Source organism: Vulpes vulpes, chromosome 6 (assembly GCF_048418805.1).
Source record: "Vulpes vulpes isolate BD-2025 chromosome 6, VulVul3, whole genome shotgun sequence".
Lineage (NCBI taxonomy): Eukaryota > Metazoa > Chordata > Mammalia > Carnivora > Canidae > Vulpes > Vulpes vulpes.
In genome coordinates, this window is record NC_132785.1 from 98,474,337 (window position 1) to 98,500,929 (window position 26,593).

Here is a 26,593-nt window from a genome sequence, read left to right on the forward strand (position 1 = left end):
TGAGTTCATCAACAGATCCAGAAGAGGGAAGGTAAAGGAGGCAAAGGTTGTAAAAATGAGGAAAGGGCTGAAAACATAAAAGTAGATGGACTCACTATGTATACTTGATTTCTTATCTCCAGCAGAACTCAGAGACAGATAATCACATAGTTTGTAAGTACCTGGGGCAACATTAATAAATACCAATAAATAACAGAAAATAATAAACAATACCAATAAATACCAGTAGCCCCCAGAAGTTCACTAATGAAAGACATTCCTTTTTATGGTAAAATCTCAAGGCCCATAAATAGGGAGTGCTGTAAACACAAAGTCCTGGCTTCTCCCATAGCATCTGACAAAGTCTTTACACTCTCCTTATGAAGAAAAAAAAATTTTTAAGCATTTTTTTAAAAGATTTATTTATTGGGGGGGTGGGGAGCAGAGGGAGAAGAAGCGAGAGTTCTAAAGAGGCTCTACGCTGAACACAGAGCCTGACACGAGGCTCGATCTCACAACCCTGAGATCACGACCTGAGCCAAAACCAGGAGTCAGATGCTCAACCAACTGTACCACTCAGGCACCTCAAACAAAGCTTTAAAAATATAAGCAGGATGATACCATTCTAGAGTAAATTTCTAACAGGTTCAGGGATGAAATTCAAAGACTGCTGATCAATGAACATGTGCTAAAATAAAGAAAAGATGCTAAAGACATGCCAAAGACCTCTTGTCACCAGTGCTGGCTATTCTAATAATGACCCGAGATGAAGCCAACAGCTACTAGCATAGTTAAGAAAATCACAGATGTGATAAAGATGGAAGGAACAATGAATGGAGTGGAATGACAGACTCAAGATCCAAAAAGAGCTCAAAAGGCTGCAGAGAAATGATACTCTAAAGGAATATATGTCAGATTCTACATTTAGATTAAAAGGCAAACTGGACAACAAACAAGAACAAGGGAAAACATGGCTTTATAACATTATGCATAAAGCTAAATTAGAATTCAGAGACCACAAGCTTAACCTAAGTTAGCAGTGCCAGGGAACAGTAAGGGTAGCTAATGAGACCGCCCCTTTAGGAAACCTACACAAGGGAATGGAGAACCCAATTCTCAGCTGTGCTGGACTGACCAGGCTCAGGGCACTATGTTCAGATATACATCGCATTTTTAAAGACAAAGAGGTACATATTGAAGATTTCCAAAACGGACAAATGAGAGCTGACAGAAGTAAGAACGAGTCTAGAACAGAGAATGCACACTGACAGCTGCTAGGCTAGATCCAGAAGGCAGATGGGTTTAGTTTATCAGAACATTTCACGTAAAAATCTGGATTTGTTTCTCTTGAGGGGGAAAAAAAAAGTCCCACAATAATTGAAAGAAGGGGAACAGCCAAAGCTCCCTTTAGTAGAAACCTGTCTACCTCCTATTATCTGACACCTGGTCACCACCTTGTTAGAAGTGAGCCTATAGGCACTTCAGCTGCAACTCCTGTTCCCAGGAAAAAGAGCCAAGAGGTAAACAAATGCACTGTATCCTAAGACCTGAAATGTTGCGTCTGAGCTAGTGAATAACTGAAGAACTAGTCTGGGGAAATAAGGCCGAAGGGTACAAGGTATACAGAAGTTCAACCAAAAAAAGAACTTTCTAACAAAAACACAACAATCTGCCCAGGTATATGGTCCTTCTTCACTAAAAAAGAGTAAATGGGAGTCACCCCTTCACAGCATCTCAAAAAGACTAACTCAAAAAAAAAAAAAAGACTAACTCACTGGGTAAAGAACTACAACAGACAACCCAAAACATCTGTTTTTTTCTGATGTTTTAATCTTATGAGCTTTATTATCATCGGTACCCATCTACCACAAAGAACACACCGAGCTGGGCCCTGCATGCTTTTCTTGTAAGAAAAGCACTGGCTTCATCATAAGATCCTAGTTCTTACTGTTTCCATGTCAACTAAACACAGGCTTCACTATCTGATCCTCTCGGGTAATTTAATTTACCATAAATATCAGGGAACCTTAATATTTCATTAGTGTTGAGATGTGAGGGCTACTCCTGCCTTGAAGTCATTCCAAGTTATAGTGAGGGGAATCACAAGGAGGCATCATGACATAATGGACAGAAAAACAGAATAGGAAATGTGCTTGGGAAACCTTGAGAAACTTTCTATGCCTCAGTTTATTCATCTATAAAATAGGCCTAAAATTTAGCTGTGTCTATTTTAGGTTATAGCACAAATTAAATAATGCACATAAAGATGCTCTGACAGTTATACAGTGCTATATAAATGTAAAGACTTTCCAATACAAAACATAGACCTATTACATGTTGCTTTTTTGTCTGAAATGCATTTTGCCTCCTTGGTATAAGAATCTGGATCAATCAATCTATTTACCCAATGCTCCATGCATCCACCTATTTACCTACCTCTCTTTTTCCAAAGCCTCTTTTCCAAAACCTCACTTTTCCAAAGCCTCTCAACCTAATATATCCAAAATTCTAAATTTATTAATTGACTTACGGAGGGGAAATGAGGTCATCACAAGGGTTATCAACATTTATCCAGGAAGGCCTAGAAGATCAACTTCCTGCCAAAATAATGTTTTAAATTTGAAGTCCTTTTTTTTTTTTTTTTTTAAGATTTTATTTATTTACTCATGAGAGACACAGTGAGAGAGAGGCAGAGACATAGGCAGAGGGAGAAGCAGGCTCCATGCGGGGAGCCTGATGTGGGACTCGATCCCAGGACTCACGGATCACACTCTGGGCCGAAGGCAGGTGCTCCACCACTGAGCCACCCAGGCATCCCTAAATTTGAAGTTCTGCTTTACTGGCTCACTAGGAGATAGATATTTATTCTTTTTGACATGAGATGCCCATTAATCACTTAGGAAGGAGCTACAAATAGTCCACACACCAGTTGGCTCATGCACTCATTTTTATACTCAAGCACTCATTTTTTTTTTTTTTTTAATTTATGATAGTCACAGAGAGAGAGAGAGAGAGAGGCAGAGACACAGGCAGAGGGAGAAGCAGGCTCCATTCACCGGGAGCCTGATGTGGGATTCGATCCCGGGTCTCCAGGATGGCGCCCTGGGCCAAAGGCAGGCGCCAAACCGCTGCGCCACCCAGGGATCCCCTCAAGCACTCATTTTTATAGATGAATGTCAACAGGAGGAGCAAGATGCTACCTAAAAATTCAATGTCATGAACATTCCCAAGTCTGAGGTACAAAGGAAGATATGGCCTTACAGTTATAAAATGTAAAATGGCAAATCAAAAATAACACACCCTGAGAATTTTCAAACAGGTGAAAGTTTAATCCCTTTAGAGGAATTTTAAGGTGTTAAACGGTGCTATTTCCTAGCTGTGGAAGCTCACCAGTATTTGACTTTGATTGTCTGTTGAAGGTTATTTATGTTCTGGGCCATGCTTATTCACTTTTAACAGATCTATACAATAGCTCCTTAAGAATCCTTATGCAAAGAGGAGTTTTCAAGATACACAAAGATTCATACAAACTAGAGGTCCTATAAATGAATTCCTTAAATTTTAAGAAAGAAAACTGCAGGGAGTTAGGCATTAGCACTCCTTATTGCTTAAAATGAAATTAATTTCTAACGATAAATTAAACAATAAATTAAAGAGGTACCTATTACTTTTAACAGGCAATAAGGAAACTAACTTACACATGATTTGTTTAAAAGGTGATATAACTATCATTGAAATATTTTTAAATAATCAAGAGAAAATTGAGATAAAGTGTTATCAACTGAAAAACAAATATACGCAACAATAAAACTTGGCTTACCTGTAATACAAATTTCTGATCTATGTATTTTTTGGCAATGCTGGGTTGGAATTCTTGGCTTTCCAAAAATCGTATGAAAAATTCATATACAAGCTGCAATAAACAGATTATAGTTAATTTCAAATTAAACCTCACTGAGCATAGTAGTATCAAAAACCATAGAAAGCCATGTAACACTAAAATTGCTTAGAAAATTGAGTTTTAATATCAATTACAAGCTATGCTAGCGCTCTTCTTGTAGCTCACAGTTGCTATTATGTTTTTTAACTTTTTAAATTAAAAATCTGAAAATACAGCCAAACAGAGCAAGTAAAACTCACCCATTGCCTCACTATTTAGAGATAACCACTGTTAACAATTTAATGTATAAACCTCTTGATTTTTCTCTATACTTCTACAACATTATCAATGAACTATAAACATATTTTATATAGTTTTCAAACTTTTGCCATCTAAACAATATATTGTATACAATTTATGTCAGTAATATCTAAGTCGCCATTCTTAGTAGCTACAAGTAGTCCATTATACATAATTTATATAATGAATAATTCCATTATTTATAATTCATTTAACCAATCTCCTATGCTTGGACATTTAAATAGTTTCTGAATTACTTCTCTATCAAATCATGCCACAATGTATATCATGTAATATATATCAGAGTACATTTGGTCACTTATTTCATGAGGAAATATTTCTAGAAGTGGAATTGTTAGAGCAAAAGATATCCAAACATTTGAGGATTTTCAACACTCATTTCTAAATTTCCCTTCAGAAAATTAGCAATTTACACTCCTCTAAGCAATATATGACACTTTAGCAGAATACTCTCAAGGAGTAAATGTTCTGCAAGGAATAAAAATATTCTCATCTGTGGAGTCGATCTCAAATAAACAGTACAGTCTACTGTTCTGATAACCAGTAGAAGGTCAATGTTTATGCTCTTTGCAAAATAAATCAATGTTAAAGTATACATGAGATCCTGGTATAATAAGCAACAGTATATAAAGAATAGAACTCTTAAGAAACAGACATTGGGTTAGAAGTCTAGCTCTGTCACTAACTGTGTAACCCTAGGCCAAGTTCATTTCTCTAAAAGTCTTGTTTCTTCAACTGAATAATGGGGATGAAAATCTCTAAGATTAAATATGATAATATATATAAACCACTACAAATAGTGTCTAACACATACCACCTAAAACAGCATTCTCAAACTTTTCAGTCTTGCTCCTTTACATTTAAAAATGCAAAAAAAAATAAAAATAAAAAAAAAATAAAAATGCTTGAAGACATCCATTTATATGCTATATATGAAAATACATATATTTACATATATGTAAAATTAGAAATACAAACTGAGAGAATTTAAAATACATATTTGTTATTCATTTTAAAGCAATAAAATACATTACACACTAACATAAGTAATTTATTTTTTTTAAGTAATTTATTTCTGTGGGAAATTACTTTCTAAAAAGAATTACTGAGAAGCATTATTTTTTATTTTTGAAAAATCTTTTATTGAATATTAGAAAACAGATTATTATCTGCTTCTATATTCAATCCGTTATGATACACTGTTTTGGCTGGAGTATATAAAGAAATCAAGCTTCACACAGATATAATAGTATGAAAGAGGATGAGTATTTTCAGAGTTTTTTTCACATAATTGTGGAAATTCTTCTTTGATACTACACCAAAACTTGAGAATTTCTTAAATAGGAGTTGCAATGCAGAATCTGAAGACAAAATCAATGAATTTTTTATACTGTTACACTAAATTCCAGTCTGTCTTGGACTTTGAATTGATTTTTTACCAATGCATGGTTTCCTAACATCATTCATTGGCCAACTGGAAAATACTGGTTCACCAAGTTATGTAGATTTTTCAAATGCTGACAAATTTTATTGTACAAATCAAAAAAGTCACATTCCTTAATATCTCCAATTTTATCAAAAAGTCTAAGTTTTGATAAGCTATAAAGTTCAAGGTGACAGGAGAAAGATTAAAGTTTTCCAAAGTTCTAAATTTTTCTTGAATGCTTTTTTAAAAAAATGTTTATTCATTTATTCATGAGAGACAGAGAGAGAGAGAGAGAGAGAGAGAGGCAGAGACACAGGCAGAGAGAGAAGCAGGCTCCATGCAGGGAGCCCGACGTGGGACTCAAACCTCAGTCTCCAGGATCACGCCCCGGGCTGAAGGCAGGCGCTAAACCGCTGAGCCACCTGGGCTGCCCTGAGTGCTCCAATTTTATCAGTGGTAACAACTGTTTCACTTTGTCTATTTTTGAGAAAACATCTACCAAATACCCCCAAGATGAAACAACTACAATTTGCCAGACATTCCTTCAAGTAAAAATGGTATTTCATGAAAAAACAGCTAGATTAAGCTTGTAGCTCAATCACATAAATGCCTTAACACAAGACAACTAGTATATATCATTATGCAGTCACTAAGCTTTGGGCATATTTCCCTTTTTGTCAGAAGAATTTTTTTAATGTGTACTCAAAGGTTAAGACTTAATATTTAATTTCATAATTTTTGCTGCTTTTCCAAGAATATTCTTAATTGAAATTGGCTTTTTTTTTTTTACTTGTCAGTGCGTGGCAGTGAAGAATATGATCACAAAGCCAATTTGTCACAACCATCTTGATTGTGCTAAGGCAGCAGCAATTTCAACCACCAATGCTTTTACAACTATCCGTTCCAATGTCAACACAGTGAACATAGCAAATAGCATAGTATTATCATAAAACTAATTTTGCCTGTGTAGGCCTGAAAATCCAGTCTCAGCGTCCCCCAAGGGTCTGCTGATATCACTAACCTAAATGCATCATACCCTTTCAACTTCAGACTCTAACTTAACACTTGAATTAGGTATTCACATTAGGATTTTACTTAAAGTGAGAAACTCTTTTTCTCTTTGAAACTCTGAATTCGGAATAACTTCTCGCCCAATGATCTGAACCTTTCAAGCTGTACTTGTAGGCATACTAATATGACTGATCCCCCAACACCTTCTAGAAAAATTGTTTTTTTCAATACACTAATTTTTCAAATCTTTCTTTTACAAATAGAATGTCAGCCTTATTCAAACAACATAAAAGGGGGTTTAATTCCCACAAAGTAGAAAGATTCTCATCTTGCAGGCCTGACTTGTAGGCTGGCAAGGCTTTCTAGCAGGATTGGCAAAGTGCTCTCTCCTCTCTGGTGTTCCTTGAAAGCAGTTATGGTTTAAAACTGTTTGTTGGAAACACTTTAGATACACTTATTAATAAGCATAAATATTCTCTATGCTTACAAGACAGATTTTTACCACAGAATCAAAATTTCCCTTGAATTTCTAAAGGGAAAGAAAGACCGATGACAAAGACTGAGGACTAAATTCACTTTTCAAGATCACATAAGTGAATTCTCTATAGAACATGAATTAAAAAAGACTTTAGCATCTCTATTCTTCAGTCTCGAGTGTAAAGCACTAAAAACAACCCCCCAATTGTATATGGAAGTCCTGTAAAATAAAAATACCCTGGAAATACAGACCCAAATACAGAAAATACACAAGGAATAACCATGGTAACTGTGGTATACCAGTTTAAAAGATATCAATACAAATAATAGGCAAGATCAAATAACACACATACAGTAGAACTTTTGATATATTTAAACTAAAAATTTGTGGATTTATTTTTTTTTTCTATTTTTAAAAAAGATTTATTTATTTGAGAGGGTAAGAGCAGGGGAGCGGCAGAGGGAAAAGGAGAGAATCTTTTAGCCAATTCCCGCTGAGCACAGAGCTCAAGACATGGGCTCAATTTCAGGACCCCAAGACTATAACCTGAGCCGAAATCAAGAGTCAGATGTTTAACCAACTGAGCCACTTGGGTGCCCCAAACTTTTTTCTATTTTTAAATATCTCCAAAGATCCATGATTTGTTAGCAGTTCTATATGGGCCACAAATTTAAGTCAGACAAGAAGTGTGAAGAAACATTCAACTGGCTAGATTCACTACCTAGCCTGCCACCCAATAATCACATCTCAATGCAATTTTGTTGTTCTGTACTTTATCAGATATTTGATAATAAACACTGTGCTTCCTTATAAAAATATATTCCAGAAGAAGCAGTTAGCATACTGCTAATGTTGGAGTTAATAAAAAGTGAGAAGGTCTAAGAAAATGCTGTTTTGGTCAGAAAAATAGATTGTTGGGTCAATTAAAAAGTAAAATGTTAAATTTAGTGATAACTCACTATAATATGAATGATCTGCCATAAACAGAAAAGGAGATCTCTTGAATGTTTACTGAGTGCTCTTATCAGTACTAAAACCACCTATCAGTGGAAAATGGAAAGGTAACCAATTTATAGAGTCAGAATCCTAAGAGAAACAAAAGAATCTTGAGTACAAAGACTTTCATAAAGGAGTAGCTGGTGAAAGAAACAGTATGCCTACTGACTTGACCTTTATTACAAATGAAGGTTAATTTGTGAATTTTGAGAGTAGGTTTCCTTTACCTGATCTTGTCTAAATCATATTTCCTTTCTAAATCATATTTCCCCCTAAGTTAAAGCAGGCTTGAAAAGAGTGTCAACACAGATGAAGGCAGCTCATTCTGAAATACAGTCTGTGACTTTACATCCATAAGGGTATAGGTCTCATCATCACTCCTCACTGTGGCTTTGGTTTTAGAGTTTCAAGTGAACTAATAGCTAATGCTCCTGTAGTAATGACACAGTGTGAGCTAAAGATTTCTGGTGGCAGAATTTAGTTTCATAGCTTTAGAAACTGATTTGGTCATTATACTTAGGAAGGATTAATTGAAATACTTAGTTAAACTTTACTGCGCTTTAGGGGAAATTTAGATCTCTGGTGAGCATGACTTAGAGCATTAAAAAAGCTCTTGCAAATGGCAAGAGTAGTCTACTGTCTCTGAGATATAGAAAAGACAAGTTGAAACTTTGAAGACAGTTTTCTTTCTGTCTTTTCCACCATGAGATGTGGGATTTTCCTGAGGAGATTATCTTGTTTGTTTTGTTTTTAAAATTTCTTCCAGACTACACCACGTTTTATGAACTGGTGCCAAACATGAGGCATAAGACACAACAAGAAGTCCACCTATTCAAAAGAATTATGTTTTTTATTTTGTCACAATCTGAGATGTAACATGAAAAGCACAAATAATTTCCCAAACTTCTTAGATTACAGATAACATGTCTGACACCTTTAAAAAAAAAAAAAATCAAGTAGCTAAAATAGGAAATCAGCCATAGTGTTTTAACTAATTTACTCAATCTTGGCATTGGCAGCAGGAATACATATGTATAACATGCCTGGGTAAGAGCTGAGGAGACAGAGGCCCAGAAAGCTCTCTCTATAACTAGGAGAAACAGCATACATGCATATCTGTAGCAACCTTGAGTTGCCAAAGCAGGACAGGGAAAGTTGCAAATTGATGTCAAAAATTCTGACATGGGGAAAATAACTTTTAGGCTATCTCTGGGCTTCATCTTACTGCAGCACAGTTTTCTGCTCTTTAGAAAGTCAACTAGTAGCCGTAAACACACTTCAAAGATGCCTCAGGATGAAAATGTTTAAGGTTCTTGTCCCTTTCTACCACCTCTTCCCTTCTGGCTGGTTGTCATCCAGTCTCTGAGGACATTCTAACTCAATGGAAAGAGAGCTCTGAGGAGCATTACATACACATTTCCTTGTTCTATTCCTTTGAGAAATGCTGGCCTGCAGCGCAAGCAGCCAGGAAGAAAAAATGGAAAATGACCAGTATGGATAAGTAAATACAGTACAGATGGGCCTAGTGCTGGCAAGGAGATGGCAGGGATGGCCCTGATTTGTTGGCACACGCATATGACCAGAAAACATGGCCTTCTCAGTGCAAGAGAGGAAAACTGGCCTTCACACAAGCTTTCTAACAGCTGTTGCTCTTCTTACAACACTCTGAAATAACTATTTCAATTTGTTTTTGCCTTTGCAGACTACAGAAACACATTTGTGGTTGTCACCTTTGTGACATTCGTGTCACCTTCATGACAGGCATTCAAGGTCCCCAGGGTACCTGCTGATGAAAATGAGATATAGACTCTGTGACCTAATCATATCTAACTAATATTAACGTGAAAATAGTTCAGTTCCTGCTGGAGGCTCCAGCAGACAGGATCACATAGAAGCTCTAATAGAAGAGCAAAGAACTGCTGGCTGGAACCACAACCTGGGATGATTCATACTAAAGCATTACACTGTATTTATTCTTTGGGCATCCTAATTATCAAGAAAGAGAAACACAGAAAGCATTCTCTAGCTTTCCATTAATGTATTTTAATTTGATTTCTGGGTGAATAAAGGCCTTCAAGAAATTCCCATACTAATCAGCCAATGAGTTAATGGATCTTTCTTTTATAACAAATGGCAGATTAAATGGTACCTGTAAATGTGGCCACGATGCCTCAAGGGTTGGTTCATCTTCTTCTGGATCAAATTCATTGCTGTCACTAGGAGGGAGAGTTCTGAATATATTGCAAGATACCTAAAAATAAACAAGCAGCACAGTTAGCTGGAAGCACCTCTTGGGCAGCCTTACACAAGATTTGCAGCCAGCTGAAGGTAACCTAGATGACAAACAACAAGAACACCACCAAACTAGAATGGGGACCTCTTTCTACAGGCTCCGAGGCCAGGGCCACCTCTAGGCAAAGATAGAAAGCAGCAGAGCTGCTCCTCCTGTCCTCTTGAACAGCAGTCCTCATCTTTATATGGCCATCCCCACCCTAGGTCCCTTTAATTTTAGACCTCCCATCAAAGCCTGTTCTTGGTTACTCACCCATCAAGCATGCTTCTAATTAACCAATTTACACTAAGATATAAATAACTGCTAATGAGTTTTACGCATTTCCCTTCTCAGGTTTATTCACAACTTGCAAATTTACAGTTGAACTGATGGTAAAATTTTAGGCATTGTGAGAAAGCAAATCAGAAAAGATATTTCTGAACCTAAAACGCTTGAAATTATACCTAATCTGTTCTTAGTTGGTTGACAAAATACTGGGGTGCCTGGCTGACTCAGCTGGAAGACCATGCAATTCTTGATCTGGGGGTCGTGAATTCAAGCCCCAGACTGGATGTAGAGATTACTTAAAAATAAATAAATAAAACTTAAAAAAAAAAGTAATGATGCCCAGGATAAAATGTATTGCGATACAAATCTCTATCAACTAATTAGGTATATTCCTTTACCATAGGCAATTTCCAGATTAAGTACTGGTTGCTCAAAGAATGGCCAGGAGTTGATAACTGCTAAAATTGGGCAATAAAGAGATGAGGACTCATTATTCTATTCTACTATTTCTGCATATATTCCAAGATTTCTGCAGAAAACGTTCATTTTTAAAATGAGGTTGCTACTATTCTCAGGGTTCCCTTTCAATTTCTGTTTCTTGTCCTACTTAGTCATCTATCCTCTTCCAAGGACCCAAATATATCCTCAGATATGAAGAATAAAATGGGGGAGGAGTGAGTGGGGGCAGGAAACGGGGTAAATGTGTAGAAGACAAGAAGGGAAAAGAAAGGAAACTGAACCAGGACACCTGGGTGGCTCAGCAGTTGAGCATCTGCCTTTGGCTCAGGGCATGAACCTGGAGTCCCGGGATCGAGTCCCACATCGGGCTCCTGCATGGAGCCTGCTTCTCCCTCTGCCTATGTCTCTGCCTCTCTCTCTCTCTCTCTCTCTCTCTCTCTCTCTATATATATATATATATATATATATATATATATAATGAATAAATAAATAAAATCTTAAAAAAAATAAAAAAGGAAATTGAACCAGAAACCTTGGCTGGACTTTCTACACAATGCAGAAAATACAAAGTATAATATATGCTGTTCTGAAAGAGGAAAGACTTTCGGGGTCCTATATACCCTGTGTTTATTCATTTAACAAATATTTATCAAATGTTCATTATATTCACATACTATTCCAGACACTGGGAAACTAACAATGAACAGAGCAAAGAAAAGCCTGTGCCCTCCAGGAGCCAATATTTTAGTTAAATTCACAAGTATCTCATTTTTCTCACTATGGAAACTGAGCCCAGATGTATAAACTATGAAAAGCAGATTTTATTTTATTTTAAGTGTAATGAGAAGCCATTAGTTGATCTTAAACAGAAATGTGACAGGATTTGATTTTTGCTTTATTTTTTTAAAAGATTTTATTTATTCATTCATGAGAGACACAGAGAGAGGCAGAGACATACGCAGAGGGAGAAGCAGACTCCCTGTGGGGAGCCCGATGCAGGACTCAATCCCAGGGCCCCAGGATCACGACCTGAGCTAAAGGCAGATGCTCAACCACTGAGCCATGTAGGTGCCCCTTGATTTTTGCTTTAAAAAAAAAATCGTAAAAAAATAAAAAAAAATTTTAAAAAAATCGTTCTGGCAGCTCTCTGTATTGAACAGACAGAGAAGGGGCAGTTAGAAGCCTTTGAAGGTGGCAAGCAATGATGATGGCTTGGACTGGGATGGTGGCAGAGGAGACAAGTCGATTGATTCAAAATCCACTTTAGAGGTAGTATCTGCTGCTGGCCTGAATATATGGGGTGAAGACAAGTAAAAATCAAGGATGAGTCATAGATGTAAGGCCACTTATCCAAGATGGAGATGGCTGGGAAAGGGAAAGCACTGTTTACTTGTTTGGATGGGGAGGTCAAGATCCAGTCAGGAATGTGTTAGAGATACAATATCTAGGAGGTAATCAGATAGATGAATCGAGCCCTCAAGCTAGACAGGTCAGGACTAGAGACATATAAGGACTCCTTGGCATAGAGATGATTTTAAAGCCATGAGACTAATGGATCACCTTGGAAAGGAGTAAATAGAAAGGAAAGGACCCACACCATCCAACATTCAGAAACCAGACACAAAAAGAACCATCAAGCAACACAAATGAAAAGGAGTAGGAGGTAGGAAAAGAAAAGAACTAGTTTGGGAACTCAGGAGCTAAGAGGGAAGAGTATGTGAAGAAAGACAAACAGGTCAAACTGCAGCAAATCCTACTCTGAGATTGACTAAGATACGCAAAGACCGGTATCTAACTGTTGGATTCTACAGTCCTATGAAGTGGGTATTATCATCATCTCCAATTTATCACTGAGGAAATGGAAATACAGGTGTTGTTAAGATCTAAGGTAACAGGGCACCTGGGTGGCTCAGTGGTTGAATGTCTGCCTACGGGTCAGGTCATGATCCCAGGATCAAGTCCCACATCGGGCTCCCCACGGGGAGCCTGTTTCTCCCTCTATCTCTCTCTCTGACTCTGTGTGTCTCTCATGGATGGATGGATGGATGGATGGATGAATGAATAAATAAATAAATAAATAAATAAAATCTTAAAAAAAAAATATCTAAGGTATAACTTTAGATATAACCTTAGTAACCAGCAGTTACAACTGAACCCAGGCTGTCAGGCTCTACCAAGTGTTCTAGAAAAGTAGGTAGACCATTTTTTTTTTTTTAAGATTTTATTTATTTATGAGAGAGAGAGAGAGAGGCAGAGACACAGGCAGAGGGAGAAGCAGGCTCCAATGCAGGGAGCCTGATGTGGGACTCGATCCTGGGTCTCCAGGATCATGCCCTGGGCTGAAGGCGGTGCTAAACCGCTGAGCCACCCGGACTGCCCAGTAGACCACTTCTTTTGCTCTACTTTAACTTAGATGACTGGGGGGAAAAAATCATTATATGAGAATGTTTTTGCCATGGCTAATGGCATGTATGTTATTTTTGTCCTTTCCCATGATTATTAGAAATTCCATTTACAAAGAAACTAGTGACTTTCCAGAAAACCATCAACTAATGACTTCTCGTCAACCAGCCAGCCACACTGTAAGCAAAAGAACAAGTCTTTTGGGATCCCTGGGTGGCGCAGCGGTTTGGCGCCTGCCTTTGGCCCAGGGCGCGATCCTGGAGACCCGGGATCGAATCCCACGTCGGGCTCCCGGTGCATGGAGCCTGCTTCTCCCTCTGCCTGTGTCTCTGCCTCTCTCTCTATCTCTCTGTGACTATCATAAATAAATAAAAAATTTAAAAAAAAAAAGAACAAGTCTTTTAATTACTTGTTTTCGTTCATTCCAACTAAATTATCTGTATATACTGTACTCTTAACAATTTGTTTTCCTCTCCCAAGATATAAAAGTAAACCATTTAATAAAAAAGGAGGGGATACTTCTGTATAGTAAAAAAAAAAAAAAAAAAAAAAAAAAAAATCTGCATTAAAAAAGACATGGAAACTTCTGCTCCCTTATCCTCTTGGTTGTATAAACTCTCTTTCAGTGCCAACAAGTGCTGCAGCAATTATTTGTTCACATATTTGTCTGTCTTTCCCCACTAATCAAGAATATGCAACATCACATTCACATTTGCTTCCCTAGCACCATATGAGACATCCAATAAACGTTCACAAAATTAAAATTTGGACACATTTACAAAACAGTATATTTTGGTTTTGCTTTTTAAAAACTTCAAGTTACAGTTTTCTGACTGATTTAAATAAATCTAGGTTATTTAACTAAGATGTTTAACTCTGTACAATATTCTAAACCTCTGATTTAGTCAAGGTTTCCTCTCTCAATTGCCACATCAAAAGAATGTCAAGTTGTGTAAATAATCCAAACAGCAAGTAGTTCTAAAGGCATGCACTTCTCACTTAGCCACATATTGCCATTTCTTCAGATATGCCTTCCTTATAATGCTTTACTTAGCTTACTTCTAAATATTCACCAGATGAGCAACGAGGAAGCACAAATCTATTGGGCTAGACAATGAAGAGCTGACTCAACTGGTTAAGTAGTTCTCTAGCAAATATGGAAAGACTGTCAAAGCATATCAAGTGTCATGGAAATGGCCAAGCTTTTTGATCCAGCCAGGTACATATTAGGTGCTCAATAAAAATGTCATGAGTGAATGAATCATTGCTCCATCCTTGAGAATCTATTCTAAAACACTAATCCAACACAAGTCTGAAAAACTACTTAAAGTAGTCATTTGCAACATTCTCCAAAAAGTGTAAAATTGGAAATAACCTTTAAATCCAACATTCAAGAAGTTCATCAACTTAGTATTGTGCAGCATTAAAGATGATGGTTATACAAAAGCACAAAGAAATGTTTATGAATAAAGACTTAGGGGGAAAGACAGCTGAAAATGATGTGACTGTAACTATAAGGGATGGAAATGGGTAACTAAAGAGAAATTTTTAAGAGCTGTAGTAAGTAAAAGGAATATGGATGATAAACTAGTAGTTGCTGTTATTTCTCTTGAGGCTCACAAAGTTAAGTCCTAAATCTATAAAGAGTGTAAGTTGTAAGTTAGAGACATACAGTATATAAATTATGCATTTAATTTCAATATGAAAATGGGCTCTTGAATTTGTTTGAATAAGATTATTACTGTCAGGAGAGTCAAAAATCAGAGCTTCCTACAATGCCTAGAGCCTACCTCATGAATGGATAGATGAAAGAATTAATGGGTCAGTTTAACTACACAATTGAGCTCCAAAATCATGAATTTAAAACTCTGTTATCCATGGATTTGGGGGGGTGGGAGCAGTCCTCCAAATCCTCTGACTTTGCTACAACATTTTTTATGTGTGTGTCCAATTTGGTAAAAGATTCAGTTGTGTTGGGCAGATTTTCAAAAGATTCCCAAGATCTTAAAATGGCTAAAATCACTATCCAAACTGGTAGATTTGCTTCCATTAAATCTTTATCACTGGCTACCACTTCTGATTTATAGTCCAGGTTTTTTTTTTTTTGTTTAAGCTTTTATTTATTTATTTGTGTGTGAGAGAGAGAGAGAGCACAAGCATGAGCAGGGGAGAGGGCAAGGGGCATAGGAGAAGCAGCCTCCCTGCTGGGCAGGGAACCTGACATGCAGGGCTCAATCCAGGACCCTGGGATCATGACCTGAACCAAAGGCAGATGCTCAACAAACTGAGGCACACAGGAACCCCTATAGCCCAGGTTTTAAAGGGATTTTTTTAAAGGGATTATTAAATAGGTAGTATTACTAAATAGGTTAATAGCAGCTGTATGCTAATGCAAATAACTATAAGTATTAACTATAACTATAAGTAGCCACCAACATCAATCCCCACCACAAAGCAGTTTTGCAGTCTATGTGGCTAGATTAAAATGCACCAAGGTATTTCTAAAGTCACAAAAACTGTCTCTATATTTAAATAAATGAGGCTCTAGTCCTAAACAGATTATCCAAAATGAACAAAAGAATTTTTTTAAGTAGACTGCAGAGATTTATTTTTATATTTTTATTTTATTTATTTTTCAACTGTTTTATTTTAATCTACACTAGTGTCAATGCAAAGGCAAAGAAGTTTAATAAGTGTCTTTGAGGTAGTCTGATTCATTTTCATCCCAAAGGCATTACAACAAACACTGAATACTGGAATCAAACTAAAGGTTTGAAGGCACTGGGCTGGCCTCCAGAAAGTGGCTATAAGGACAGAAAGCAAGGCTGAGGGAACAGGAGGAACAGATGTTAAAATCTAAATAACCCCTCCTCAAAGATAGAAAATTTAGGATTAAGGATTCTACTGGGTGGCTTCTACAATCAGATCATATTAGAGAGACTGTTATCCAACTCCCTCTTCTTACAAATAAGGAAAGTCCAAAGAGTTTCTGAGTTTTTCAAGGTAATGAAGGACCATGATATGCATGGAAGGTTTGTTCTCAGGATCCTTTCTCTGGCACACCACCTCCATGCCATCATGAAGGCTATGCACGGACCTGATATTTTTGTCTTTCTCCTCTGATTCCCCTACCACATTTTTTTATCAGTTTTTAACCCTCTCTTTGTCTCATCTCTCCTTTCCCATCACCTTCCTCCTACATTACTGGCCAGTGGCCTTCAATGACACCCATGGACATTGTTTTCCTACCTGAGAGAATTCAGAACTATGATGAACCTGCTCAGCATCAGAAGAAAAATAGAACAGTCTCTTCATCCCCACTCCATCCCCAGACCTCCACTTTCAAATCATCTTGATTACTGTCTAGGTTCCCCTCTGGTTCCTATTCCCCACATCCCTTCTGCTCCATCCCCCCCAATTAGATTCTGAGCCCCTCAACTACTCCTTACTAATTTCTGAATGCCTCACACCTTCATATAAAAAAAAAAAAAAAAGAAATAGCAAGAGTTGCCAGATTGCCAGATAAAATACAGGACACCAATTAAATCTGAATTGCACATCAACAAATAATTTTTAGTTCAAGTATGTCCCACATCTTGCATGGGATATAGTTAGACTTTAAAAATTATTTATCTGAAATTCAAATTTAACCATGTACCCTGTATTTTTATTTGCTAAAACTGACAACTCTAAAATAACACTAATATTAAGAACCTCTTCTGGTTACAAGTCAGTTGTGACATGGAACCACAGCACCATCTCAGGCAAGGCCAGGAACCCAAGGGACCAGCTGCTCTCTTATTTTTCAGCTTTTTGGTTTACCGCTGATTACTGTGAATTATGGTGCAAAAAAAGAATAAATTTCAAGGCCTTGGCCAAGTGAGAAAGACAGCTTAACCAGATCCCAAGTATAAGGCCCCATAAGTAAAGGGGAAGAAGTGTTTAGGCATATTTTAGTCAGGTTTTGATTAAACAAACAACTTACTATTATCCGACTTACAATATCAAAATACAACTATTAATGCATTATTAAAAGATTTTGTTTATTTATTTGAGAGACCATGCCAGGGCACACGCAGGCATAAGCAGGGGGAGGCGGAAGGGGAGAAGGAAAGGCAGACTCCCCACTGAGCAGGGAGCCCAACCTGGGGCTTGATCCAAGGACCCTGGGATCATGACCTGAGCCCAAGTGATACATTTAACTGACTGAGCCACCCAGGCACTCCACAACTATTAATATATTTTTAGGGCAGCCCAGGTGGCTCAGCGGTTTACCGCCACCTTCAGTCCAGGGCCTGATCCCTGCAGACCCAGGATGGAGTCCCACATCGGGCTCCCTGCATGGAGCCTGCTTCTCTTGCTCTCTCTCTCTCTCTTTCTCTCTCTGTATCTCATGAATAAATAAATAAATAAATCTATAGAGTTGTTTAAGTTCTCTTATTTAATCTAAGAGTTATTTAAGTGACTAAAACAAAAAAGCCCCTCCCTTTCTCCAATCTCTTTATCTCCATAGAAACTACTAATTTTACACTATGATTTTGGTTGGCATTTTGTTGCTGTTGTTTAAGGAAAATGACTAGCACATTACAAAGGAACAGAAGGTGGCTAGTGCCTAGTAGCTACTCACCAAATATCTGTAAAGATTAACAAAAAAAAAAACAAAACAAAGGTAAGAACAATATAATGAGTTATTAAAAACAACTAATGAATACTTTCAATTCCTCTTAGTTATATATGTTAGCACTGTTAGTATTTAAGGCGTGTGTAGTTCTCAGGCAACCAGTTTTAACTACAGTATAACAAAGCATACTGTAAATAATAATCTTTTCAGTGATTTATAATACTATTTTCTAGATGAGTAAGTATCACTTTTCTTGGATAAAGTGTGCACTAGTTGACCTCAAGAACATTTCTCCCTCTGTTATCTGTGACACTAGAATTTCATACATTAAGCAATACTGCAAGTATATTGTCTATAAATATAAAATGCTGACATCATAGATATAAAATGAATTTCCTTGAGGTTACATCTACAAAGTAAATTTTCTAACAAAAAAGGGACAATATAAATGATGTTAAACAGAGAACATTCAAGCAAATTAAAAAGTACCATTATTCCTCTAGCACTATTTGTATTAAGACCTCAAGTAGCAATTTCAATGATATCCATCACTTTTTCATCCAGTTCATTCATTCAGTCTCTCATTCTATAATCCATCATGTATTGAAAAGAAACAAAATTATTTAATCAAGCATTTAGAACCAAGAGTACCCAGTAAATGCAATGTTGAAGCTGTCATCATACGTTATTCTCATAGTGTTTTGTGTTAGCTCCCAAAAATGCATTTAAATATTATAAAACACATTAAAGTAAGCAAAAGTTACTTTAAATCTCTAAATCAGACATTTGAACAGAGAAGACTATTTCCAAACATACCAGAATTTGTATTAAATATTCAAATCTAAGAATCAGAACTAAAATTCTAACAGAATTTGCCTAAATATCTTGCTATACTATTTATGTTTAGAACATAAAAGTAATATATGATAAACATACACATAATGTCAAGTTACCTTTAGTAACACCAAATATAAGAATTCTTAATAATCCCAGTGATAACCTTTCAAACCTGACTCTCAATCCCTTTTAAAATAATTATAAATAATTATTGATATATAAAATCAAGGAGAAAAATCTCAAAGCATTCGTAATTATGCTCAAGAAACTTAGAATCAGAACAGATATGTATCTTCTAAGCTGGGACTTTGATTAGGAAACAAATGGCAAAATTTTCAAACTTTCAATTAGCACTTAATTTAATTAACTGGCAATTTGTTCAATCAGTTATTTGTTTCTAAAGCAAAACCGTATCTTTTAATTACCATAAATTTACTGTAGTTTCAACTCCAGACTAGATACAAAGTCTCTTTTTAAACCTCCATCAATGTGAACGAACACAGCTGTTTAAAAGTTATCTGAACTTGTGAAACCATTAAAATAGCTTATTCTAACATAAAGACATGTCCTCAGCACTAAATCTAAAGAAAAAAATTTAATTAAACCAGTATGACAACTTCTTATGAGTCCCCCACTGCATGTCTACCTTTATTCTCTAACATATCAAATACATGACTGTCACTACTCTGTAATATCATCAATGTAATTAAAAATTCCACGCAAGAATTTCCATAAGTTATTATTACAAACACATTCACTTGAGATAAATACAATTCCTTGAGCCAAAATAATCTCTGCAGTGCTCTTGTTTGCCACAAGAAGAGAGGTCTCAGCAACATACGAGGGACAAACACTCCATGATACGTAGGTGTGGTCAAGCCACTCCACCAAGAGTGTCCACATTTTTATCATAAACCACCTTTGTGGACAAAGCTCTACACTTAAGAGAAAGCAGTCAGTGAACCAGAAACAAAGACAGCATACTCTGTTTACATGTGGCTAAGAAACATGCCCTTGTGATGGCTGTTAGATTTGTTTTACAACACCCGGAAATCTAGAAGAGGACTTAAAAGATTTCTAAAGTCAATGATTTCAACCTTACTGTTACACATTCATAGTCATACCTTTAATCTGTATTACCAGGGCTTTCTAGGACACAGTAACTATTCTATGAAACCTGATTTCTGAAATGAAGCAGAGGGAACATCTTAAAAATGATAAAAGAAGCTTAACAGTCAGTTGGAGAAAGGCACTATCAAACAAAAAGGAAGTTTAAAAACTTATATTGTCCAACTAGAATCTTCAAATATGAAGCCAAATTCAAAAGACAAGATTAAAGTAATAGAAATGGGGGGGGGGGGCGGGCATGTACTATTTTCCTAACTCACAAAGATGTCATTGTTACTTATGTTTCCGTTAGCAAGTATTTCTTTCAAAATCTACTAGGTATACACATCATTAGATTTATATAGACTAAAAAAATCTGTTTTCATTGTTACTGCTGCTGCTGTTGGTTTAGCTGATAACTGTTATCATCAGTTGGTATAAATGTATTTAACAGACACTGTTTCTGAAAATAATTTGATCCCTTTAGACTTTCAGTTTCTTTTTTCTTTTTTTTAAGATTTTATTTATTTATTCATGAGAGATCAGAGAGAGAGAAAGAGGCAGAGATACAGGCAGAGGGAGAAGCAGGCTCCATACAGGGAGCCCAAGGTGGGACTCGATCCCGGGTCTCCAGGATCACAGCCTGGGCTGAAGGCAGCGCTAAACCTCTGAGCCACTCAGGCTGCCCTAGACTTTCAGTTTCTAGAAAGATTAGAACACACTGACAACTGTATGGAAGAAAGGAATCTGTCCATAAGAGATCAAGAACACAGAAGCAACAAAATTTGAATACAGATCAAAGTTAAAAACAAGTAGTTTTGTGGAATACGTCAACAGTTATAAGGAGACAAAAGGGGTAAAAATTAAAGAAAGTACTCTGCCTTTTGTTGTACTGTTTTTTACCTACTGCATGCCCATCAGATGAGAGATGCCACAAGGGCAGGAAAAGAGATGGGAAGGGTTTGAAGATGCACAGGAAATAGGAAGACATATGAGTTGAGTCCCCTCCATGTACATTTCATATAAAGTTCAAAATCATAAAAAACTAACAGTATTAATGTTAGGATAGTGTCGGGAGATAGACTTCAAAGCAAGCAAATCTGTGCCGTTATCACAGTCCCATATCCAGGCATATTTTAAATGGGAGCTCTGGATGAGAAGGTGGCACTGGAGTTACTGAGTAGTGGGGCTTGTCTGAGGTGAGACTGGTTGGCCTATTTCCTTCCCACCAACCCCGAACCATTCTCCTTTAATTGGTGCCTTTAGGTCTTTCTTTCGGGCTTGTCTAATTCTCCAAAGAAGAATCAACTATCTCTCAATCCAAAGCATAAGGGATCTGAGAGCTGAGTGGCAGGCAAGAGGATCGAGGATCTTCCCATTCAACGGGCTCCACTACATTTAGAAAAGTACCCGCTGCTCTCAGCAGTACCTAATGTCCCCAATCCTGATTCCCTCCAGCGTAGCCTCTGCTGAGAGTAAACCTTCAGTCTTTTGTTGCCTGGTTTTGGGGGAGTGAGGTGAGATTGGAAGTTCTAGCTACTTCTTACACAGACTTTCCACCAAGTCTCCTCTTTTTGCCTCCATGCAGCTTTAGTATGAAAGGCATCTTTGAACCTTCCTGCAGTTAATGTGATGTGGATTGGCTACTTCCGGATATTCCCTGCTGCTGCTTCCAGCTTTTTCTCATCTGCCAACATAGTGACCACCAGTTCATTTGCTTTCTAGTTTCCAAAATGTTGATTCTGAGATCTCCTCTCCATTTTGCTTTGTTCTTCTGGGTTTTACTTATTTTCAGTAATTTTTGTCTGATTTCAGGAGGCAAAGGAAGCAAATATATAAATGCATGTATTCAATTCCCATTATTCACTCAAAAGTTAGCAATTATTTCCTATTAAATTATATTTTCCATTCTCCAGTTAATTTCTACTAACTCAAGTAATTTAATTTTCTTATGTGAACATGTCAATCCCTTTTAATGGGAAAGAATCCAGTAGAACTGCAAGAAAACCAAATGGCAGCTGCTCTAACCTTAGGCAAGGTAAAGTGATACCACCACCAGTTTTCTTTCTCAGAATTAACACCAACCACATTAATAGGTCTTAGTGTGAAGCAAAATAGAAAAGAAAGCATATTCTGGATCTTGAGATCATGAATATACAAGTCACACAAATGCCTGAAAGTCATCATTTCACCTAATGAACAACACAAATCCCCACCCAAAAAAAAAATCAGCATTAGAATTCAAGGTAGCATAAAACTGAACCCATGGCACAATGTTCTTCTCTATAATCACTTTTCTGTCCTCACTTCTACTAGGACTTCTGTTTCCAGGGCACTAGGATGTCCTTAATTTCACTTTTTCCAGTTATAAACAGAGCAGTTCTGACATCTCCCTAGATCTCAAATTCAATCTAGTCAAAACCAATCTCATCCTCATTGACCTCCACTTCCCTTTAGAATTCTCTTCTCACCTTCATCATTCTAAGCCTTTAGAACTTTAACTCTTCCTCTCCTGAATCTGCTTTAAGTCATTTTATTTATGCCTTCACAATGTCTCTTTGGTGCTACTGGTGGTGCTATTTTTAATAGTGGAAATTTGGATACAGCTTAAATGTCCCAAAATAGTTAAGTAGACAATCATATATCCTCATAATGGAATATTAGATAGCCATTAGAATGTTTTTTCACTTCATTTAATTACACTGAAAGCACGTTTACATCACAATGCTAAAGAAAAAAATTTTAATTAAAATCATATAATTATATATACTATGTAATAAAGTAATATAGTAAGATAATACAATTTATATATATGTGAGATATATTTATCCCATATATAGTAAGATTTGAGAAAAAATATTTAACAAGAAGAAAAAGGAAAAGAGTACAAAGATTTTCCTGAATGATGGCAATGTTCTAAATCTGGGGTTATGGCTATATGAGTACATAGAATTATTAAACTCACTGAACAGTCACTGCCTAAGATCTGCTCTTAAAATCTATGTTGTGAGTTAAGTATATCTGAATTCTTGTTTAATTTAAGAGAAAGCCTCATTTAAAAAAACAGACTAGAAGAAAATTGGCTAAAATGTGAACAGTGACTGCATTTAAATAACGAAACTATAGATAATTTTTTGTCCTCTGGTTTCAAATTTTCTTTGAAAAGCACAGGGGAAAAATATAAGAATGGGGCATTCCTTTTTTTTTTTTTTTTTTTTTTTGTATTCCTTTATATATTCTCCATTTCCTCTTTCTTTGCCACCATCTGACTACATTGGGACAAGAGCCCTCTGCCATCAGCCATCCTGGGTTAAATCTGCCAGCCTTAAACCTCCTTAAAGCTGCTGGCAGAAAGGTACAGACTTCCTAGGTGGGGGCTACAGAAAGAAAAATAAGTATCATTTACATTTCATCTCCTGTTCAAAAACCTTAAGTCTCCTCTGCTTCACTTGCCAAGAACTCTGTAATCTAGACCCATCACTGCCTCTCGCCTTATTGCTCACAAGTCTTAACCATGAACCTTCCACTATCATTAGGCTTCTATTGCAAGACTAAACTTTGGTCAAAAAATAATAATAATAATAAAATAAAAAATAAAAATAAATAAAAAATAAACTTTGGTCAAAATAAGAAGAACTTTTTTACCTGCTGTAGTGGTGGCAATAACTGTTAAATTAATTCTCTCTAGAGTCTGATAGCCTCACACAAAATCATCACAGGGAAATGGTATTTCACACACAGAGACAACTATATTACACTGTCTCCAAAATTGGAAATGTAACAGTGAATCCAAAAGTGAAGATTGTTGATATTAAAATCTTAGAATCCAAAAATAGAGGTGTAAACACTGCAGTAGTCATAGTGCTTACTGTGTAGAAATACAGAGTGGGCCCTCGAACTGGCTGGTGTTTGCAGTCAAGGCCGCATGCCCCAAAGAGAGGCTAGCCACGCAATACCAGGTTTTTTGCCACATTTCATTGTGCAGGGACTTTGGCTCCTCAATCCTAAAAAGGTACTATAACTGCTAAATTAAGTACTTTCTATAAGAACCAAAGTGCCCAAGTTGATAAAACAGTAACCAACATGGGGCTTTTTTGAGGACTCATATATTTTAACATTTGCTAAATCAACTAACGTTAAAGAAAAATTAAACCTCTTAAATACTGAATTAAAAAACACACAAAGTACTCGAGGCTTCTGATGTACATCTCCAGCAATTGTGTTCTTATTTGAAATCACTATAAATAAACAGGAAAACGCCCAAACTGTCACTGTCCCTTATTCTCGATGTGTCTCTCTCTGTCTCTGTGACCCTTGATTAGTAAGACAGACCTTGGGCTAGCTGGTGAGTTATGAAAACAAAAAACACACCTGATTTAAATATGACCATAGATTAACATCACTTTTTACCCATGCAGCTTCATAACAATTTGTAAGATACACCACTCAAAGGGAGGGCAAGACAGACAACTCTCCCTCAGGGGCCTCACAGAGGCACAATGGCCTCATCTTGGAGGGGAGGCTGGAGTACAGGTCTAAGTGCCTCAGAAAGAAGCCAAGAAAGGCTCTGGGGACAGAAACGGCCCATTCTCCCTGTTAGCTGCCATTTTAAATATGGATTTAAAGATTGCTGCCTTCTGATTACTTACCCCTCAAATAACTACTCCTACTTTCCAGAACAGGGCACAACGTATTCCCCAGTTTGTACCTACTGGCAGCACACATAACAAACTCAACTTTCCAGCACCTTCTCTATTGTTGAAACTCAACGAATTTTTCTAACGTCTCTAGAGAAAAGGTCAAAAGTCCCTCAAAGGAAGAGGCTTGCATTATTCCAGAGTATTCTATCCTATTCTCATAAAGGCCTTAACTTCTTCAGGAAGGGAAAATCCACAGTATTTCAAAGCAGCTCATTTAGTAGATAACACTATCTGCCCAGCCCCTCGCTCCCTGTTTGTTACCTACATTTCTGAAGAGCCAAAGAAACATCATATTCTCTAATGTAGCTTGCTTACCCACATTATGAAAAGATAAACTTGCTCTCCAACTTACCAAATAGTTATAAACAGTCCTATTTTTGTTCCAGAACATCCTCCCCACAATGTGTCACCCCTTGCCCTCCTGGCAATGTTTCTCCTTGCCCAGGACCTGCAGCTGCCTTAGGCTCCGGTCTTTCTAGTTTTCCCTTCACTGCTCAGCCAACCCCCACTTTTCTCTATTCATCATTGTTAACTGCATTTTAATTCTAGAAGTCTCTTATCTTATCCTCACTTTCCAAAAGCAGCTTCCTCCGCAGAAGTCACTGGATAGCATATTCCTTCTGGTTTTCATCTACAGAGCAAGTTTGGCTTTTTGGCTTTTAATACTGGTGAGAAGCCAACTACCTCCTGGAAATGACCTGCTTGTTGTCTTCTTGCCAAATTCCTGCCTAAGGCATTACTGTCTCTGAGAATTCTACATTGAGGACGCTCATTTTCTCGGTCTTTTCCTGCTCACATGCATCATAGTAGTATAACCAGCTTTCTCCTTAGAGAATCAAGTAAGAAATCCCTCCCTCCCTTACTTCTGTCCTTGGCAGAGAGACGGTTGAACTACATAAACGAACAGCAAGTGCTAGAATTATCCAACACCCACTTCTATGTATAAACCATAGGCAGTATTATCCAATCACATACATTTTTCTTAGATTTTTCCAGAAGTATTCTTTACACCTCTAACCATATTTTCAGTTTCAAGGTCAAATTAAAAGATAGGAGGAAAGAGAAACCAAAACTTGAATGCAGTACTGTAATTCATCTTGCAGAATTTTGCTGCCAGCTTCAGGGCAGAGGGAAAGAAAGAGGGGGAGCATTCTTAGAGTGAGATGATAGTACTGGATACATCAGTGCTAGACAAGTCACAGCTGTCAAACAATTTTAAGTATATTGAAAACTCTGAACAATCTGTAAGGCAGTTAAGCCAGAAGGACTACAGCTTGTAAATGAAGCAAATAGCAATCATGAGTAGCTCAGTTGCTTCCTGAGTAAAAACCCACTCCTTAGCACATTTAAATTAAACCTAAACACATTAAAATCCCTGTCAGATTCCTTAAGAGAGAATGTCTGCGGGAGAGAAATGGTAAATTATTAATATAGACATGAATATGCAAGTACATCGGGAAAATGTTTATTTAGGTAAACTAAGAGTGGTATATATACACATGTATATATAATTATACACACACAGCCCCATGTAGATTTACAGGGTCCTCCAAAAAAAATTTTTAAAGGCTCGAAAATGAAATTTCATTTCATTTCATTTCATTTCATGAAAATGAAATTTCCCACAGAGAATTAAAATTTTAAGTCAACAGAGAAAAGATATGGGAAGTTACTTTTAAGAGACCAAAACAACGACAACAACAACAACAACATCTTTCAGGCTATCAAGACTTTCCTGTAACCAGAAAACCTGATTAATCCATCTAAAGAAAGAAAACAAGTCTAGCAAGGGTGGTAGAGGTAAGTACCATGACT

At 36.8% G+C, this 26,593-nt stretch overlaps 1 protein-coding gene across 4 annotated transcripts in view; it reads right to left on the reverse strand.

The window, feature by feature from the left end:
• Positions 1 to 26,593, reverse strand: part of PPP2R5E (protein phosphatase 2 regulatory subunit B'epsilon) — a 142,111-nt gene that overhangs the window by 28,557 nt on the left and 86,961 nt on the right. For all 4 annotated transcript variants that reach the window (XM_026000544.2, XM_026000545.2, XM_072762561.1 and 1 more), the window contains exons 4-5: positions 10,241 to 10,342; positions 3,800 to 3,892 (exon numbers count right to left, since the gene is read on the reverse strand). In XM_026000544.2, coding sequence (XP_025856329.1) covers positions 3,800 to 3,892; positions 10,241 to 10,342 — 195 coding nt within the window. The remainder of the gene's footprint in view (positions 1 to 3,799; positions 3,893 to 10,240; positions 10,343 to 26,593) is intronic.